This window comes from Peromyscus maniculatus, chromosome 7 (genome assembly GCF_049852395.1).
Source record: "Peromyscus maniculatus bairdii isolate BWxNUB_F1_BW_parent chromosome 7, HU_Pman_BW_mat_3.1, whole genome shotgun sequence".
Lineage (NCBI taxonomy): Eukaryota > Metazoa > Chordata > Mammalia > Rodentia > Cricetidae > Peromyscus > Peromyscus maniculatus.
This window is the reverse complement of record NC_134858.1, coordinates 82,259,746-82,276,529: the sequence shown is the minus strand read 5'-3', so window position 1 is coordinate 82,276,529 and position 16,784 is coordinate 82,259,746. Positions and strand designations below refer to the sequence as shown.

The 16,784-nt window shown below is 37.7% G+C and overlaps 1 protein-coding gene across 2 annotated transcripts in view; it reads left to right on the top strand.

The window, feature by feature from the left end:
- The window catches only part of Mei4 (meiotic double-stranded break formation protein 4), a 171,406-nt gene extending 162,630 nt beyond the window's left edge, over nucleotides 1-8,776 (top strand). For both annotated transcript variants that reach the window (XM_042281385.2, XM_042281384.2), the window contains exon 5: nucleotides 1,738-8,776. In XM_042281385.2, the coding sequence (XP_042137319.2) occupies nucleotides 1,738-2,007 (270 nt within the window). In that variant the 3' untranslated portion in view covers nucleotides 2,008-8,776. The remainder of the gene's footprint in view (nucleotides 1-1,737) is intronic.
- The last annotated feature ends 8,008 nt before the right edge of the window (nucleotides 8,777-16,784 follow it).

Sequence of the window (16,784 nt, the reverse complement as noted above, 5' to 3'; positions counted from 1 at the left end):
TACACACAAGATTGAATTTAACACTTTACACTATTATGTTTAAACTGTTTACTGAGCACTTGAGATGTTTACTTGTAAGTAAGTAATTACATGCAAATAAGTAATGAAGAGCAATATTCCTAATTCAAATGCTTGGAGCCAGAAGTATTTTGTAACTTAGATTTTAAACCTTTAGGATTTTGCATGCAGCTGATAAGATCATTTGGAAATGGGACACAGTTCTTACCATGAAATTCCTTTATGGGTCATGAACACTTTTATTATGCAGCCTGTAATAATTTTACACAGTATATCCATGTCCTACTGGTATTATACTATAATACATCATATGAGACCACATATGGAAATTTCCATTTACACTATCATATTCTGATCCAAAACACTTTTGATTTTAAGACGCTTGGATTGGAGTTTTAGGAATGATAATGTGTAGAACAATGGTAGAAAAAGATGCCAAGCTTTATAAGCCATCAAGAAAAAAAAATCATTCTTTGGTTGATGGACATTAAGTTATTTCCAGTTTCTGGCTATTATGAATAATGCTACTGTGAACATTCTTGAGCAAGTGTCCTTGTGGTATATATCTTTTGGGTATATGCCCAAGAGTGGTATAGCTGGATCTTGAGGTAGATTGATTCCCAATTTTCTGAGAAACCTCCATATTGATTTCCAGCTTGGCTGTACAAGTTTGCACACCCACCAGCAGTGGAGGAGTGTTCTTCCTTGCTCCACGTCTTCTCCAACATAAGCTGTCATTTGTGTTTTTTGTCTTAGCCATTTTGACAGGTGTAGGAAGGTACCTCAGAGTCATTTTGATTTGTATTTCCCTGATGGCTAAGGATGTTGAACAATTATTTAAGTGTATCTCAGCCATTTGATATTCTTTTGTTGAAAATTCTCTGTCCTCCTTTTTAAATTGGATTATTTAGTTTTATGTTGTCTAGTTTCTTGAGTTCTTTATATATTTTGGAAATCAAGTCCTTTGTCAGATGTGGATTGATGAGAATCTTTTCCCATTCTATGGGCTGCCGTTTTGTCCTATTGATGGTGTCTTTTGCCTACAGAAGCTTTTCAGTTACATGAGGTCACATTTATTAATTCTTGATCTTAGTGACTGTGCTACTTGTGTTCTATTCAGGAAGTTGTCTCCTGTGCCGATGTGTCCAAGGTTCTTTCCCACATTCTTTTCTGTCATGTTCAGTGTAACTGGATTTATGTTGAGCTCTTTAGATAAGGATCTATGTCCCTAATGCTTTGGCTGACTTCCATGAACCTATGCCTCATAGTGGGTTGCCTTGCCCAGCCTTAATACAAGGTGAGGAGCTTAGTCCTAACTCCACTTGATAGACTATGCTTTGTTGACATGCATGGGAGGTCTGCCCCCATCTGAACAGAAATAGAAGGAAATGTTTGGGGGAGACAGGAGGGGAGTGGAGGAAGGGATGGGTGAAGTAGAAGGAGGGAAAATTACTCTCAAGATGTAAAATAAATGAATAAATTTAATTAATAAAGAAGAAAGGAATCTTTCACTGTGATTGTAAAGTCGTTTAAGTAAATAGGTTGCTTTCCCCCACTCCACCAATCTAGTTGTCTCCCCAGTCCAACAACCAAGGAACAGGAAGACAGAAGGCATTAAACCAATCAGAAACTTTTCTTTTGTCTGACAATATAATCCTATATGACCATTTTCTGATCTGGTCCACCCAGTGTTTTATGGATTTTATTGTTTCTTTGTAGGTTCAAGGCAATTATGATGTGACACGCTATGAAAATATTTTCTCTCTGTTCTGGATTCTGGAGCAACTTCTTCAACAAGAAACCCAGGGAGATCCCACTTTACACATTGATCACAGCATCCCAGAAATCCAGACATTTCTTCAGAAGCATGATGAAACCATCTTCCAACTTTCAGATGCGTTTCCTTTATTTACTTTTTACTTATGGAGACTGGGCATTCTCTTGAACTCAGAAGAGATGGAGACTGTTGAGAATGAGTCATTTCCTTAGCAGTCTACCGTATATCAGAAAATGGTGTGCTTAAATTTTTTCAAAGATGTTTTTAAATGAGTAATTTAAACTGATTGACCAACCTAATTATTAACTAAATTTAGTGGTAAGTCTTTTACAGAGGAGAAGATGAATCGCTGTTCTATATTACAATCAGGCAATTTCAGTTAACAATGCCCCTCATACTCATGCATTGTATTTTACTTCACTCAATAGTCTAGCTCTGTTCTCTAAAATGGACCAACAATCGTCTATCTAGTAATATGTAGTAAATTGTGAAAATTTCCATCTGATATAAATGTACAAATTATAAAGAAATACAGATTAAACTTCTGTCATTTAACACATTTAAATACAAGGTTTCAGTAAATGATAAAAAATAAAAATTTATTCTGCAGTTGTACTCATGTCATTTTCCTCTTGAAGAATAGTTCTACAAAAGGAGAAAAGGCTTTGGAAACAAATGGTTTTTAATTTCACATAATCAACATATTTGTTAAGTATTTTTGAAGTATTAATTAGTTCTTTAAAATGTCTGTTTTTAAAACAAATTTTCTGTTGATTAAAAACATTATTGCCCCTGTGATTGTTAAAATGTTGTAAAGTTGCATATTATTAAGTCATTAGGGATGCTTTTGTAAATTTTAATATCCTCCAAGAAATACACTTTATACTTATTAAAAGTACTGGGTTGAATTTTTCCATTACCCAATTTTCTTTACTTCATTTCAGTTATTAAAATTATAACAGACAAGCTTAATGAGCATACATTTTGTACTTTTCTATTGTGCAATTTAAAGAAAATATAATGTAATTTTCTTTCCTTTGTTAATTATGTGCAATTCTGTTTTATAAGTTAATTATCATTTCCAGATGTCATTAGTACTAAAAAATAAACTTTGCTATTTTCTTCTATAATGTATATAAAATTATATCATCTTCTAGGATTATTTTTGGAATTATTTACCAGGAAATCTGTTATAAAAATAACTCTGCAAGAAATGGCTGCATAAACAAGACCAGAAAATGGCAATATCAATGGACATATTAACATGGAAGGGAGAAAATTTCCTGGGGTCTCACCCCTAGATAAAGAACTGGAGGTAACTAATGACTGGAAAAGGAGAATTAGCCTGCCACAGTGATGAGCCCCCTTATTTGTTATCCAATGCAAAGTGCTCATTTCTGAAACCACACACACACACCACACGGATGCATGCACACGTACACACACACACATACACACACTAAATGAACAGATGCAGCTCTATTTATATATTTTTGAATGTATTTAACTGTATCTATATATGTATGTATGTAATAATAATAAAGAAAATGAGGCTATCAACATGAGGGGGAACATGGGAGGAATTGATGGGAAGGTAACAGAGAATTGTGGGAGAAAAGGGAGTGGGGAGTGATTTAATTATATTTCAATTTTTAAAATATATACTTCAATTAATTACATTAAAAAAAACTCCTTTCTTTGATTTTAAGTGACTTCTTGCCTCAAACCTTCAGGCAGGACACTGACCAGTCCCTGGGACAACTATGATGTTCATTTGTGCTACATGAGCTCCAGAGCCAGGCCACTCCCCTGAGAGGACTGAGCACTTACTGTCCGCTCCTACTGTGGTCCATTACCAGCAACAGCTGGCTACAACTGATGGGGTATTTTAATTTGCTACTTGATAAAGTGTAAGCATAGCAGACAATACTGGGCTCAGAATCTCATATGCTACTAAGCATAATTGGGTTACTTAAGGATTCCTTAATTTATTTCTAGAATAAATGAAGTTTAGTTGAGATTTCCAATTGATGCTATTCACCTAAGTGGCATAGATATAAATTCTACTCCAGTATTTGATTGTTTTGTAAGTCGGTATGACTAATATTTCCTGAGGATAAAATGTGTTAAGTCCTTAAGCATGCAAAGATCAAGATCAGATACCCATATATGGATTAGAGTTAACTCCCAAGATTTAGACATGGAAATAAGTAATACATTTGAGCATAGCTTAATCTGGCTTCAAAATGAAATCATTTTTTTTTTAATTCTGTCAGAGGAAAAATATCTATTTCAGGACTAGAATCCATAGTGTGATACTATCATCCAAGTATGATGTATGGATATATATGTGGATGTGTGTATGTAGGTGTGCATGCATGGATGTGCATGAATGTGGATGCCCAAGTTCAATGATTGCCGTTCCTTGGGAGCAGTCCTTTCGTTGTTTCTGGTTTTGTTTTGTTTCTTTGAGTGGTTTGAGACAGGGCCTCTCACTAGCGCCTAGAAACCTCAGATTAGGCTAGATGAGCTGGTCATCAAGCTCAAGGGACTTTCTATGCCTCTCCCAGGTTTGCATTACATTACAGGCACGTGCCACCATGGCTCTTTCATATGAGACTCGAACTCAGGTTGTCATGATTGGGAGGCAAGCACTTTACCAACTGTGGTGTCTCCTCAGTCCCATGTTTGATATTTTTAAACCACTTTTTGAAGTAAGAAAATGTCTTCGAGGCTGCCTCTTAGAGAAAAAGATGTGCAGAATTAATTCATTTAAAATGTGTCAGTGATGTGTTCCCCAAAGTAGCTTTATTTTAGGCAGCTCTTGTTCACGCCTTTTCCTGGGATGTAGAAAATGCATGTAAGGCCTTTGCTTGCCCTCTGCATGTCAATGGCACTACACGTATGTCCTTTGGAATGGGCCTTTGTTGACATATTGAAGCAACAGTGGAGTTCAAAGAGGAACACATTGTTAAAGGTATAAATGAAAAGTGAGAGAAGGCAAGAGAAGACAAGGGCATCACTAAGTCATCTTACAACACAGGACAAGTGATACTGTGATAGTTCTCTTAACGGCATCTGTCCTCTGGCTTTAAAGTGTACAGAACAAGCAGTATCTGTTACTGTTAGGAAAATGTGTTTCTCTTGAATGCATGCCTAAATGATTAGGCCAAGTTGTGAATTTAAATACTCGTTATTATTAAATACCAGAGGGCATTGGGATATCTGTGTCTTCCCTGACATGATGGAAGCCTTTCAGTGGAAGAACATATCACTTGGAATTAAAAATGGGGACATCACCCTGTCTCTATCATATAAATAAAATTCCCACTTCATCATTAATGTATTTTTTATATTTTTCTTTTCTTATTTTTCTCTCATACTTTACATCCTGACTGCAGTTTCTCCTCTCTCTTCCCCCAGTTCCTCTCTCTTCACCTTCCCTTTCCCCTCCTCCATCTTCCCTCAGAAGAAAGTAGGTCTCCTAAGAATATCAACCTAACATGACATAACAAACCACAATAAGACCAAGCACATAACATTTCGTCAAGGCTCAATGAGGCAACCAGGAGGAGGAAAAGTGTCCCAGAAACAGCCAAAAGACTCAGAGACACCCCTACTCCCACTGTTAAGAGTCCCACAAGAACACCAAGCTACTCAACCATAACATATATGCAGAGGACCTAGGTTACAGTCTCCTTGCAGAGGACCTAGGTCAGACCTTTACAGTCTCCTTGATCTCTCCAAGCCCCCATGAGTCTTGGTCAATTTATTCTGTAGTCCATGTTCTCTTGGTGTCCCTGACACCTCCAGTCTCTTAGACCCTTCCTCCCCCTCCTTCAAAAGGCTCCCAAAGTTATGCCAAATGTTTGACTGTGGGACTCTGCATCTGCTCCCATCAGTCACTGTATCAAATCTCTTTGGTCTCTTTGATGATGATTTGTTGCAGGAATCCTAATTTGTCTTAATAAAAACCCAGAGCCAGATTTCAGGGTAAATGATGAAAGATCAGAGAGACAAAGGAACAAGCCACAGCCACCTCCTCTCACTTCACCAACTCCATAGCCAAAAAAAGCTGAGCTCCTCTCCTTCCCATCTTATAGTCCTCTCAGCCATATCACTTCCTATCTCAGACTCCCTAGTGCTGGGATTAAAAGCTTGTATGCCACCCAATTACTGGAAACAAAGGCATGAGATGCCAAGTGCTGGGATTAAAAGTGTGTGCCACCACTGCCTGGTCTCTGTGGCTAACTAGTGGCTGGCTTTGCCCTCTGATCTGAAGATCAGCTTTATTTGTTAGACCACACACAAAATAGCACCACAACATTTGGCTAGGATCCAGTCCCAGAACACTCTGCAGGCAGGACAAACTCTAAGTTGAAGGTTTTGTGGATGGGTTAGTGTTCCAGTCCCTCCACTTGAGGCCTTGCCTGGTTACAGATGATGGCCGGTTCAGACTCCATGTCAATTATTACTAGGAGTCTTTGCTAGGGTTAGTCTCATAGACTAAATGGAATTTCCATGTACTGGGTTTCCACCTCACCCCCAAATTTCCCACAATTCCAGTCATTTCTTCTTGTGTTTTCTCCCTCCCCCTACACATGATCCTTCCTGTTACCAAACCCATCCCACCCAGTCCACTCATGAAATCTATTTCTCCTTCCCAGGGAGATTCTTGTGTCCCCCCCCTAGAGCCTTCCTTGTTATTTCGCCTCTCGGGGTCTGTGGATTGTAGCATCATTATCCTTTTCTTAAAAGCTAATATCCACTTATAAATGAGTATATACTATGTTTGTCTTTCTGGGTCTGGGTTACCTCATTCAGGATGAGTTTTTCTAGTTCCATCCATTTCCCTGCAAATTTCATAATATCATTAATTTGACAGCCGAGTAATACTCCATTGGGTAAATTTACCACATTTTCTTTATCCATTCTTCAGTTGAGGGACATTTAGGTTGTTTCTGGCTATTATAAGTAAAGCTGCTATGAACATAGTTGAGCAAGTGTCCTTGTGATAGGATGGAGCATCCTTTGGGTATATGCCCAAGAAGGGTACAGCTAGGTCTTGAAATAGATTGATTCCCAACTTTCTGAGAAACTGCCATATTGATTTCCAAAGTGTCTATATAAGTTTGTACTCCTACCAGCAGTGAAGAAGTATTCCCCATGCCAGCATGAGCTGTCATTTGTGCTTTTTATCTTAGCCATTCTGACAGGAATAAGATGGAATCTCAGAGTCCTTAGATTTGCATTTCCCTGGTAGCTAAGGATGTTGAACATTTCTTTAAGTGCTTCTCAGTCATTTTGGTTTCCTCTGTTGCAAATTCTCTGTGTAGATCTGTACCCCATTTTTAATTGGATTATTTAGTTAGTTGTGTCAAGTTTCTTGAGTTCTTTATATATTTTGGATACTAGCCCTCTGTCAGATGTGGAGTTGGTGAAAATCTTTTCCCATTCTGTGGGCTGCCATTTTGCCCTGTTGATGGTGTCCTTTGCCTTACAGAAGCTTTTCAGTTTCATGAGGTCCCATTTATTAATTGTTGATCTTAGTACCTGTGCTACTGGTGATCTGCTCAGAAAATTGTCTCCTGTGCCAATATGTTCAAGCCTCTTCCCCACTTTCTTTTCTATTTGGTTCAGTGTATCTGGGATTTTTTTCTGTTTGTTTTTGTTTTTGTTTTCAGTTTATCTTGTTTTATGTTGAACTTTTGATCCACTTGGACTTGAGTTTTGTGCAGGATGATAGATAGGGATCTATTTGCATTCTTCTGCATGCTGATCTCTCGTTAGACCAGCACCATTTATTGAAGATGCCTTTTTTTCAGTTGTGTATTTCTAGCTGCTTTATCGAAAATCAGTAGTCCATGGGTGTTTGCATTTACATCTGTGTCTTAAATTGGATTCCATTGATTAATGAGTCTATTTTCACTCCAGTGCCATACAGTTTTTATCACCACAGCTTGTAGTACAACTTGAAATTATGGTTGGTGATAGCTCTGGAAGTTCCTTTATTGTACAGGACTGTTTTAGCTATCCTAGGTTTTCTTGGTTTTTAGTATTAAGTAAAGTATTATTTTTTCAAGGTCTGTAAAGAATTTTGTTAGAATTTTGATGGGTAGTGCATTGAATCTGTAGATTGCTCTTAGCCACATAGACATGTTTACTATTTCAGTCCTACCAATCCATGAGAATGGGAGATCTTTCCATTTTTGATATCTTTTTCAATTTCCATCTTAAAAGACTTGAAGATTTTATCATACAGGTCTTTCACTTGCTTGCCTAGAGTTACCCCAAGATATTTTATATTATTTATGGCTCTTGTAAAGGGTGTTGTTTCCCTGATTTCAGGGCTACTGATTTTTTTTTATAGTTAATCTTATATCCAACCACTTTGGTGAAAGAGTTTATTAGTTGTAAGAATTCCCTAGTAGAATTTTTGGGTTTTCTAATGCATACATCATATCATCTGGAAATAGCATAACTTTGAGTTATTCCTTTCCAGTCTGTATCTCCTTTATTTTCTTTAGTTGTCATGTTGCTTTACCTAGAACTTCGAGTACTATATTGAATCAATATGGGGAGAGTGGACAGCCTTGTCTTGTTCCTGATTTTAGTGGAATTGCTTTGAGTTTCTTTCCATTTAATTTGATGTAAATTGCCTTTATTATGTTTAGATATGTCCCTTGTATCTCTAGTCTCTCCAAGACTTTTATCATGAAGGGGTGTTAGAGTTTGTCAAAGGCTTTTTCATCATCAAATGAGATGTTCCATTACCCCCATCACCCCCAGTTTGCTCATGTAGATCTCATCCATTTGTTTTTTTCTTTCAGTTTGTTTATATGGTGTTTGATATTGACAGATTTTCATATGTTGAGTCATCTGTGCATCTCTGGAATGAAGCCTACTTGATCATGTTTGATGATCTTTTTAATGTTGTCTTTGATTTGGCTTGCCACTATTAAACATTTTTGCATCAATGTTCATGAGGGAAATTGGTCTGTAATTCTCTATCTTCATTGAATCTTCATGTGGTTTGGGTATCAGGGTAATTGTGGCCTCATAAAATGAATTTGCAATGTTTCTTCTGTTCATAATTAATATTTTAAAAAGTAAAATCTCACCATAGGATTTTTTTTCATGTGAAGTGACATGCAGAAATTCCTTTGAGAACTCTAAAGTGAAAATGTCACTAAGAGGAGCAAGTCCTTATATAATATTTGTTACAGACCAGTGTTCCAATCATCTACTTGTATACCACATTCAATCTTCCTGAAATACCAGGCAATATTATGAGGTCAGTTGGCCACACTTTATAGCTGAGTAGCAGGAAAGTTAAGTGGCTTGTCCACAGTCAGAGCAGAGAGACTGTTCCATGTTTTTTTTTTTTTTTTTTTTTGGTTTTGCTGTGTATCCCTGGCTGTCCTAGAACTCATGTTGTAAACCAGGCTGGCCTTGAACTCACAGATATCTGCCTGCCTCTGCCTCCATAGGGCTGGGATTAAAGGCATGTGCCACCACGTCAAGGTGACTTTTACATTTTATTTATTCAGATTTTCTTCTACTCCACGTCTTCTACCTGCACTCAAAATGGACTCATATCTAAGCCATACTGAAATCCAGTTCTTACTTGATTTTAAATTCTATTTAATAGTGACTATGATGAATATGATAATTAATAAGTTATCTTTCAATTTGCAATATTTTTTGCAGATTTCATAATTTATAGTGTACTTGATTTTCATTGCTCATGCTGCACAGATGAACCATCCTTTGTAACTCCAGAGTCAGTGAGTTCTGAAGACAGTGATGCATCAATAAGCCCCTTTTCTACCATCCAGGGTGCAGTGGAATAGATTCCAGGTATCCCCGCACCATGGAGATGACCTCTATGCACTACTCCCATGGTAGACTTCCTGCGTTGGCTGGTCATTGCCATTCTGGATCCCTGTTGTATTTGAAGTCTAGCTTCAATTTTTACCAAGAATATTACACAATTGTTAGCTTTCTTTTGGAGACGATGTTCTAAGTTCTGTGAATTCCCTTCCTCTTTCTGCAGTCTTTCAGACTAACAAATGGATACACTGCATTTTCCCAGTTGAGATGTGATCACATGATACAACTTAAGCCTTGATAAATGTTTCTCTGAAATTTGAATTCTGTGCAAGATTAGCAGAGCTGGTTGCAGCTCATGTATTATGGGGATACTAGACTCATAGGGTTGTTAAACCACATCATTCTGTTAGAGGAGAGTGGCTTTTTGTCCTTTTGTCAACCTGATCCTCTAATTTTTATGTTGAATATATGAACTATTATATGTTATTTACTGATGATATCTCTTTTCTTGCCCCACTAGTGAGAGACATTTTCTTAGGACCACTGGTGTCCAAACAATATGCCCATTAAACAGTTTGGTCCCGTGTACAACACAGTTAGAGCAAACAACTCTTTCCTTCCTCTAGTTCTTCCAGACTTTCCATGACATGACAGCCAGAAGCTGACAACTACATCAACCAAAATACATCTCCTTTGAACCATAACATTGTGATTCACCTTGAATAAACACCACGAGCTTCTTGAAACACAAACTACCAGAAACTAACCAACTCTTAACCTGGTCTGTTTGTCCTTGAGTTAGGTAGTAACTAACTGTTAATTTCAAGGTCATAAACAGCCTATCTTTCTGTCAACAGTCATCAGATGAAATACCACTTATCCTTGCATCTCATGTGAAGCATGTGAACATAGGCAAGTCAGACATGTACCATTGGATCCATTAATCAATCAGTCAGACATTCCCGGTTGTAGCTGTGAAAATGCCAAAAGATTGACTGTAAGAACTTGTCACGGCACTTGTTTGTTTATAGATGGCAAACATACAAGAAATATTAAGGATATTTTATTAACAATAGCCTGTCAGTTGAATGACTGACCTAATGATGCCTTTAAAATGATGAAAGCCGGTTCTTAATTGGTGCTTAAAATTCTAATACTCAAGAAGAGTCCATGAAAAGCTTGGAACCAGGCATTTCTGGTACATAGTAAGTGATCAATAAGTGCAGATAAGATAACTTTCTTGATTTTTTAAAATGTATTTACTTTTTTTTTAAAGATTTTTTTTTCATTTTACATACCAATCCCAATTCCTCCTCCTCCCATTCTCCTGCCTCTCCCAAGTCCACCCTGATCCACTCTGCAGAGAGGATAAGGCCTCCCATGGGTAATCAACAAAGTCTGTCTTACTAAGTTGAGGCAGAACCAAGACCTCTCCTTCCCCCATGTGAAGTCTGAGCAAGCAATGATCCACAACCAAGCACTGGGCTGAGCTCCTAGACTTCAGTTGAAGAAAGACAGGAGGAATCACAGGAGCAAGTGAGGTCAAGATCATGGTGGGGAAAACACAGGGACAGCTGATCCAAACTTTGTTGATTTTTAAGCACACTAGTGACTTCTTCACTCCTCTGCGGATGCTTCAGGGTAATATACCCCAACATTTATGGGGTGGAACTATTAAACTGTGAATGCGCTGTACACAGGGTGGTAGGCGAATGCACATCTGAAAAAGCCACTGCCACTAGGATCTAGGGAACTCCTTTACTTCGTGAAGTGGATGACTAAAGACAGATATGCAAGGATGCACAGGTGATGTGTTTTCTCTCTCTTCTCTGTAGATGTTGGTTCCTAGGTAGACTGAGCTGAAAACTGAAAAGTGTTTTTTTGTTTTGTTTTGTTTTTGTTTTTTAAGAAAATATGCTACAAATTATGGATACTTATAAATAAAGCACCAGTAAAAAGCATATCAGATTAACTATGGATTAAGCTGAGTTTTTGTTCACAGGAAAAACATCATATATATAATGCTTGTTTAGCTAAAACATTCTAATTTCTAGTTATTCTCTTTACAAATGGTCATTTCTGTCTCGGCAAACTGTTGTTGGGAACTCCAAATCCTTTCCATCTTTACTTGTTCTATTTTTAATAAAGTTACTGAAAAACAGCCCTGCACCAAGAGTTACATAAAGATCAGTGACAGGAGTGTCCTATTTATTTCCCTTCCTTTAGTGTCTAAAAGGAAACATCATTTTCTGAAGACAGGACTTAGATTCTGGCATTATTCAGACAATGAAACAGTGGACACAGGATTTCCATGCTGTGTAGAGGTGATTTTCATTGACTGTAGAGCAATAACAGTTTACTTATGTATATTCTTCCTATAAGACACAGTTGAATATAAAAGAAAAGGCCAAGCAGCCAGTATTGCACAATAGTGGTGCAGCACCATACTGACTGTTACATCATTCTAGAGTTAGAGCTACAGAAGACCACACCTCTATTGCCAACTCAAGAGAATGAATAAATGAATTCTGCAAACAGGAAAACATCAACATATAAATATAAGGGGAATGAAAAAGGAAACATTCTAGTTTTGCTTCACTTCTGATTGTCTCTGTATGCAGAGACTTCTTCAAATTTTGCCCCATTCAAAAGACAGATAAGCCCTTTCTGCCTGTGGATAATTCTTTTACAAGTACAGGAGGTATTTCATTGCAAGACATTAATGTGACTATATTTTCGCTATATTTTTCTCTTCAAAATGGGGCAAAGAAACCATCACAGTAAATTTGATCAATTATGGCAGAATGATGCCGGAATGTATTAATAGTCTGAAAGACTATGATGGAGCCAAGCTGCTCCTCAGAAGGAATATGGGAAATCCATTAGAACGTCAAAAGGCATACATCAAAGTGTCCATATTTGTAAGTGGAGTGCATTGCTGAACAGGCAGTCGCATAAGAACTAGGCCCCATCCCTCCTGCAAGAAGACACAACATAATGTGACTTCCATTTTTAGAAATAAAATTACTGGCATTCTAACAATTGTGAAAATTATCAGGCTAGTAGAGAAAAAACAAAAGCATGGAGGATGTTGTAATGTAGAGGATACTGAAAAATCCAAATAGTTAAATGTTTCTAAGGAAAGAAGTAATGTAGTTATAATTATGGAGATTTTTCTTTTAAAGTTTTTCTTTATAATGAAGTAAACTTTTAAAAATATTTCCAGGCAAATGTGACTTTGATCCATGTCTTTGGAGCATAGCATTTCTGACAAACATTGGGTTATAACTATGTCAGCATGACATTTTATTTACAATTAAAATTATTTACTTCCCAGGGTGTACAGAAAATGGAGGGCATCATGACAAAATGATCTTGAAGCACAAGCATGACCATTTATAAGTGACCTTTCTGCATTCATTATATAATATTGGGTATTTTCAAGCCAAAATTAGATCATGCTGAGAGGCCATGGGAGAAAAAAAAATTGTTCCTATTTTTTTTTTTTTTTTGCTTTCCTTATCTTAGTTTACTTCTAAATTTTAACAACCAAAACCTGGAAAATACTCATAGCAAAATAAGAGTATCCTATAATACAGTAATCGTTTTACTAAATAAAATCTAAAATTCAAGCAAACTTCAATATTCAAAAAAATCAATTTTATCCAACACTTCAAATAAGAATTTTGGCACATGTTATACAATCGAGAATGATGTTGACTTTGAGGTAGTATAGAAGGAACAGGAATAGATTAGCAAACATAAAACAAGTAATTAGATGTAAGTTGTGTCTATGATGCTTAGGCTTTGTCTCTCATTCATGAATAGTTGAGGAAGGATCAGAGGATTTCAGTGGGAGAGGAAAAGAATATGATGAATGAGTCAACAATGAGTTTGTATGACATGATCCAAGGGTTAATATACAAACGCAATAGTAGAACTACGGTGAAAAAATAACAGCTTAGGACCCTGGTCAATTCTCTTACATACAAATTGCATATTCAACTAAACCTATTTGTACTAACTTCCAGTGACCTTGATCTGACAACTAACACAGAAATAAGCATATCCGACACTTGAGCTACAGTTTGAGGCCTCAAGATGGACTATGAGATAGCCATACTTTGCTGATTCTACATTTCCATGAATACCTATCAAAGGATTTGTTTGGACTTTGGGGCAGATATAAATGCAACCCATGAAAAAAATCTCATGTGGGAGTTTACTGGGAATAAACTTGTTTGAAGCTAACATAGAATACATGGGCAATTTACTATGAAGTAGTTTAATTCTGGTCACATTTCTATTGCTGTCATTAGACACTCTTACCAAAGCAACTCACAGCAGGAAGTTTATTTTGCTTCCAATTATAGTTCACTGAGTGGAGGTTGAGGCAGGAACTTAAGCATCTAGTCCTAACCCCAGTTAAGAGCAGAAAGAAAATGAATGCACCCATGCTGCCTGCTTACTGCTGCTGCTGCTCTCATCAGCTTTCCCCCTGTCCTATGTAGTTCGAATCCAACCCAAGAAATGTACCACCCACAGTGGACTGAGCCTTCCAGCACCAATTAACAGTCAAGACCACACCCCCTAATCATGTCCCTGGGTCAACTTGGCCTAAACAGTTCCTCAGTTGAGACTCTTCGGATTCTAGGTTAAGGCAAGTTGATATTTGAAACTAACTATGACAAGTTTGATAAAGCAAATTCTATTTTCTTAAAGCTTCCATTTTTAATTAGATAGCATCTCACTGAGAATAAATATTAACAGGCAATGAGATAATGTTTGGAAAGCCAGCAAATGTTTTAATGTTTTCTATATAAACTTCAAATTTCTAGTAAGACACTCACATATACCCCTTGAGTACCAACAATAAAAGTGTTATGTTCTTGTTCAAATAAATGTGAAAATATTGATACATAAAAATATAGATAGAAATTCTCAGGCACTTCTGGGCCTCTAATTGTTTTTAACAAATTTTACTTAATATCTTTAGAAGAGTATTTTCCATTTCTTCTGTTAACTTGATCACTTTATCCAGACAGCACATGGCTTCATTGTAGTGACTTCAGATGGTAAGAAACACCATTTTAAAAAAAGAAAGAGTAACACTATCTTAAAGGAAACATTGATGTGATCAGCAGTTACCCACAACTGGAATTTGTAGCATGTTCTGAGAAACACATTGCTTTTGTGCTTGTTTGCTTTGGGCTTTATTTTGTTTGCAACAACCTAAGGTGAAATGTCATTTGATCATTTTGTTTATACAATTGATCACAATCTCTTATCTATCTGAGGCACTGGTAATCTAGTTAAATATTATATCAAGATTCTTTTCATTTCTTGGCACTGCAAGACGTAGGAAGATATTGGTAATGTGTTAAACCTAATTAGACACCCCCCCCAGATTGTGTGTGTGTGTGTGTGTGTGTGTGTGTGTGTGTGTGTGTGTGTGTGTGTGTGTGTGTCCCCGGGTGTCCATGCACACATGCTCTCATTATGTGTATTAAAAGGATCTGTGCATCTCATGATGCTCCTGTGAGGTTAGAGGATAACATTTAGGAGTCTTTTCTCTCCCTTCACCATTTTATGGGCACCAAGAATGGAAATGTCATTTCCAGGGTTAGAGCCCAGTCAATCATCAGGCTTAAAAACCAGGAGCTTTCACTAGCTTGCCTAGCCCTCTAGTCTCACCCTTTTTCTTGTAGTGAATAATTTTTTTAGTATTAAATTGTTAAAATACAAAGAAATGAATTTAGTCACAGCATCTTCATTGCAGCTGATCCCCCTCCTTTCCCTACTTAGTTCCCCTTAGTTTTCCAAGGCTGCCTCTGTTCTCACCTCCCTTAAGATCCTAGGTGACATGTCTAGAATGTCCAACAATCACTGTCTCACACTTGAGAGTCTGTGACTTTGGTGGTTACTCGGTTTACAAGGCTAGATGTCTCAGCTGTCCCAAAATAGTGCTATAAGCTTTGAGGGTTCCTGGAGAACTGTTGATCCTATTTCAACATGAGAAGCCCAAGGAAACTGGTTTCAACACCTGCTGAGGAATACGGCAGCAATGGGATAAATGAACTTGACATAGAGAAAGAAGACAAACAAGCCAAAAAAATGAAAAATCAGTTTCCCTCTTACATGGTCTTTGGTCTGCCATCAGAAGGTGCCACCTATGTTAAAGTTGGATCTCCAAAGATACCCCCTCAAAAGACTGCTGGCAATGGTCACGAGACGGCAGGAACTGATCTACTCTGGTGATGGGATGGCCAGACACCCAGATAGTGGTGCCATAAACCCCATCCAAGGACTGAGGAATCTGAAGGCAGACATCCACGGCTGGGCCCCTGGTGGAGCACTGAAAGTCTAATTAGTGAGTAAGAAGAGGGTTTATATGAGCGAGAATTGTTGAAACCAAGGTTGGATAAAGCACCGGGACAAATAACCAAATGAATGGAAGCACAGGATCTATGAACCAAAGGCTGAGGGGCCCCCAACTGGATCAGGCCCCCTGAATGGGTGAGACAGTCATTTGGCTTGATCTGTTTGGGAGGCAGCTATGCATTGGTGCCAGGTCCTGGGCTCGTTGCATAAGTTGGCTGTTTGAATCCTGGGACTTATGCAGGGACACTTGGCTCGATCTGGGAGGGGGGAATGGACCTGCCTGGACTGAGTCTACCAGGTCAACCCCGGTCCTCGGGGGAGACCTTGATCTGGAGGAGGTGGGAATGGGGGGTGGGCTAGGGGGAGGGGTGGGCGAGAGGGGGAGAACAGGGGATTCTGTGGCTATTATGTTGAACTGAATGGTGTTGTAAAATAATAATAATAATAATAATAAAAAAAATTTGCAAGGGAAAAAAAAAAAGTTGGATCTCCCTACTTTAAGTAATATGATTAAAAAGGTGCCTCACCGGAGTGCCCAGTCACTCGAGTTTTAATTGATAACAGATCAAGGTCAAGTAGACACCTGTTATTAGTCATCATAGATAGACTAATACTATTTTCTTCGAAATGTGCTTAGTTATCATGAGAATGGATCTCATCCTTTTCTAATTCATATAAACCCATAAACTATTTCTAAAAATCATTTCTTTCCCTCACTTGTCATTTTTATTCTTCTACCATATACCATGGGACGATGCAGCACACGCAATCATAC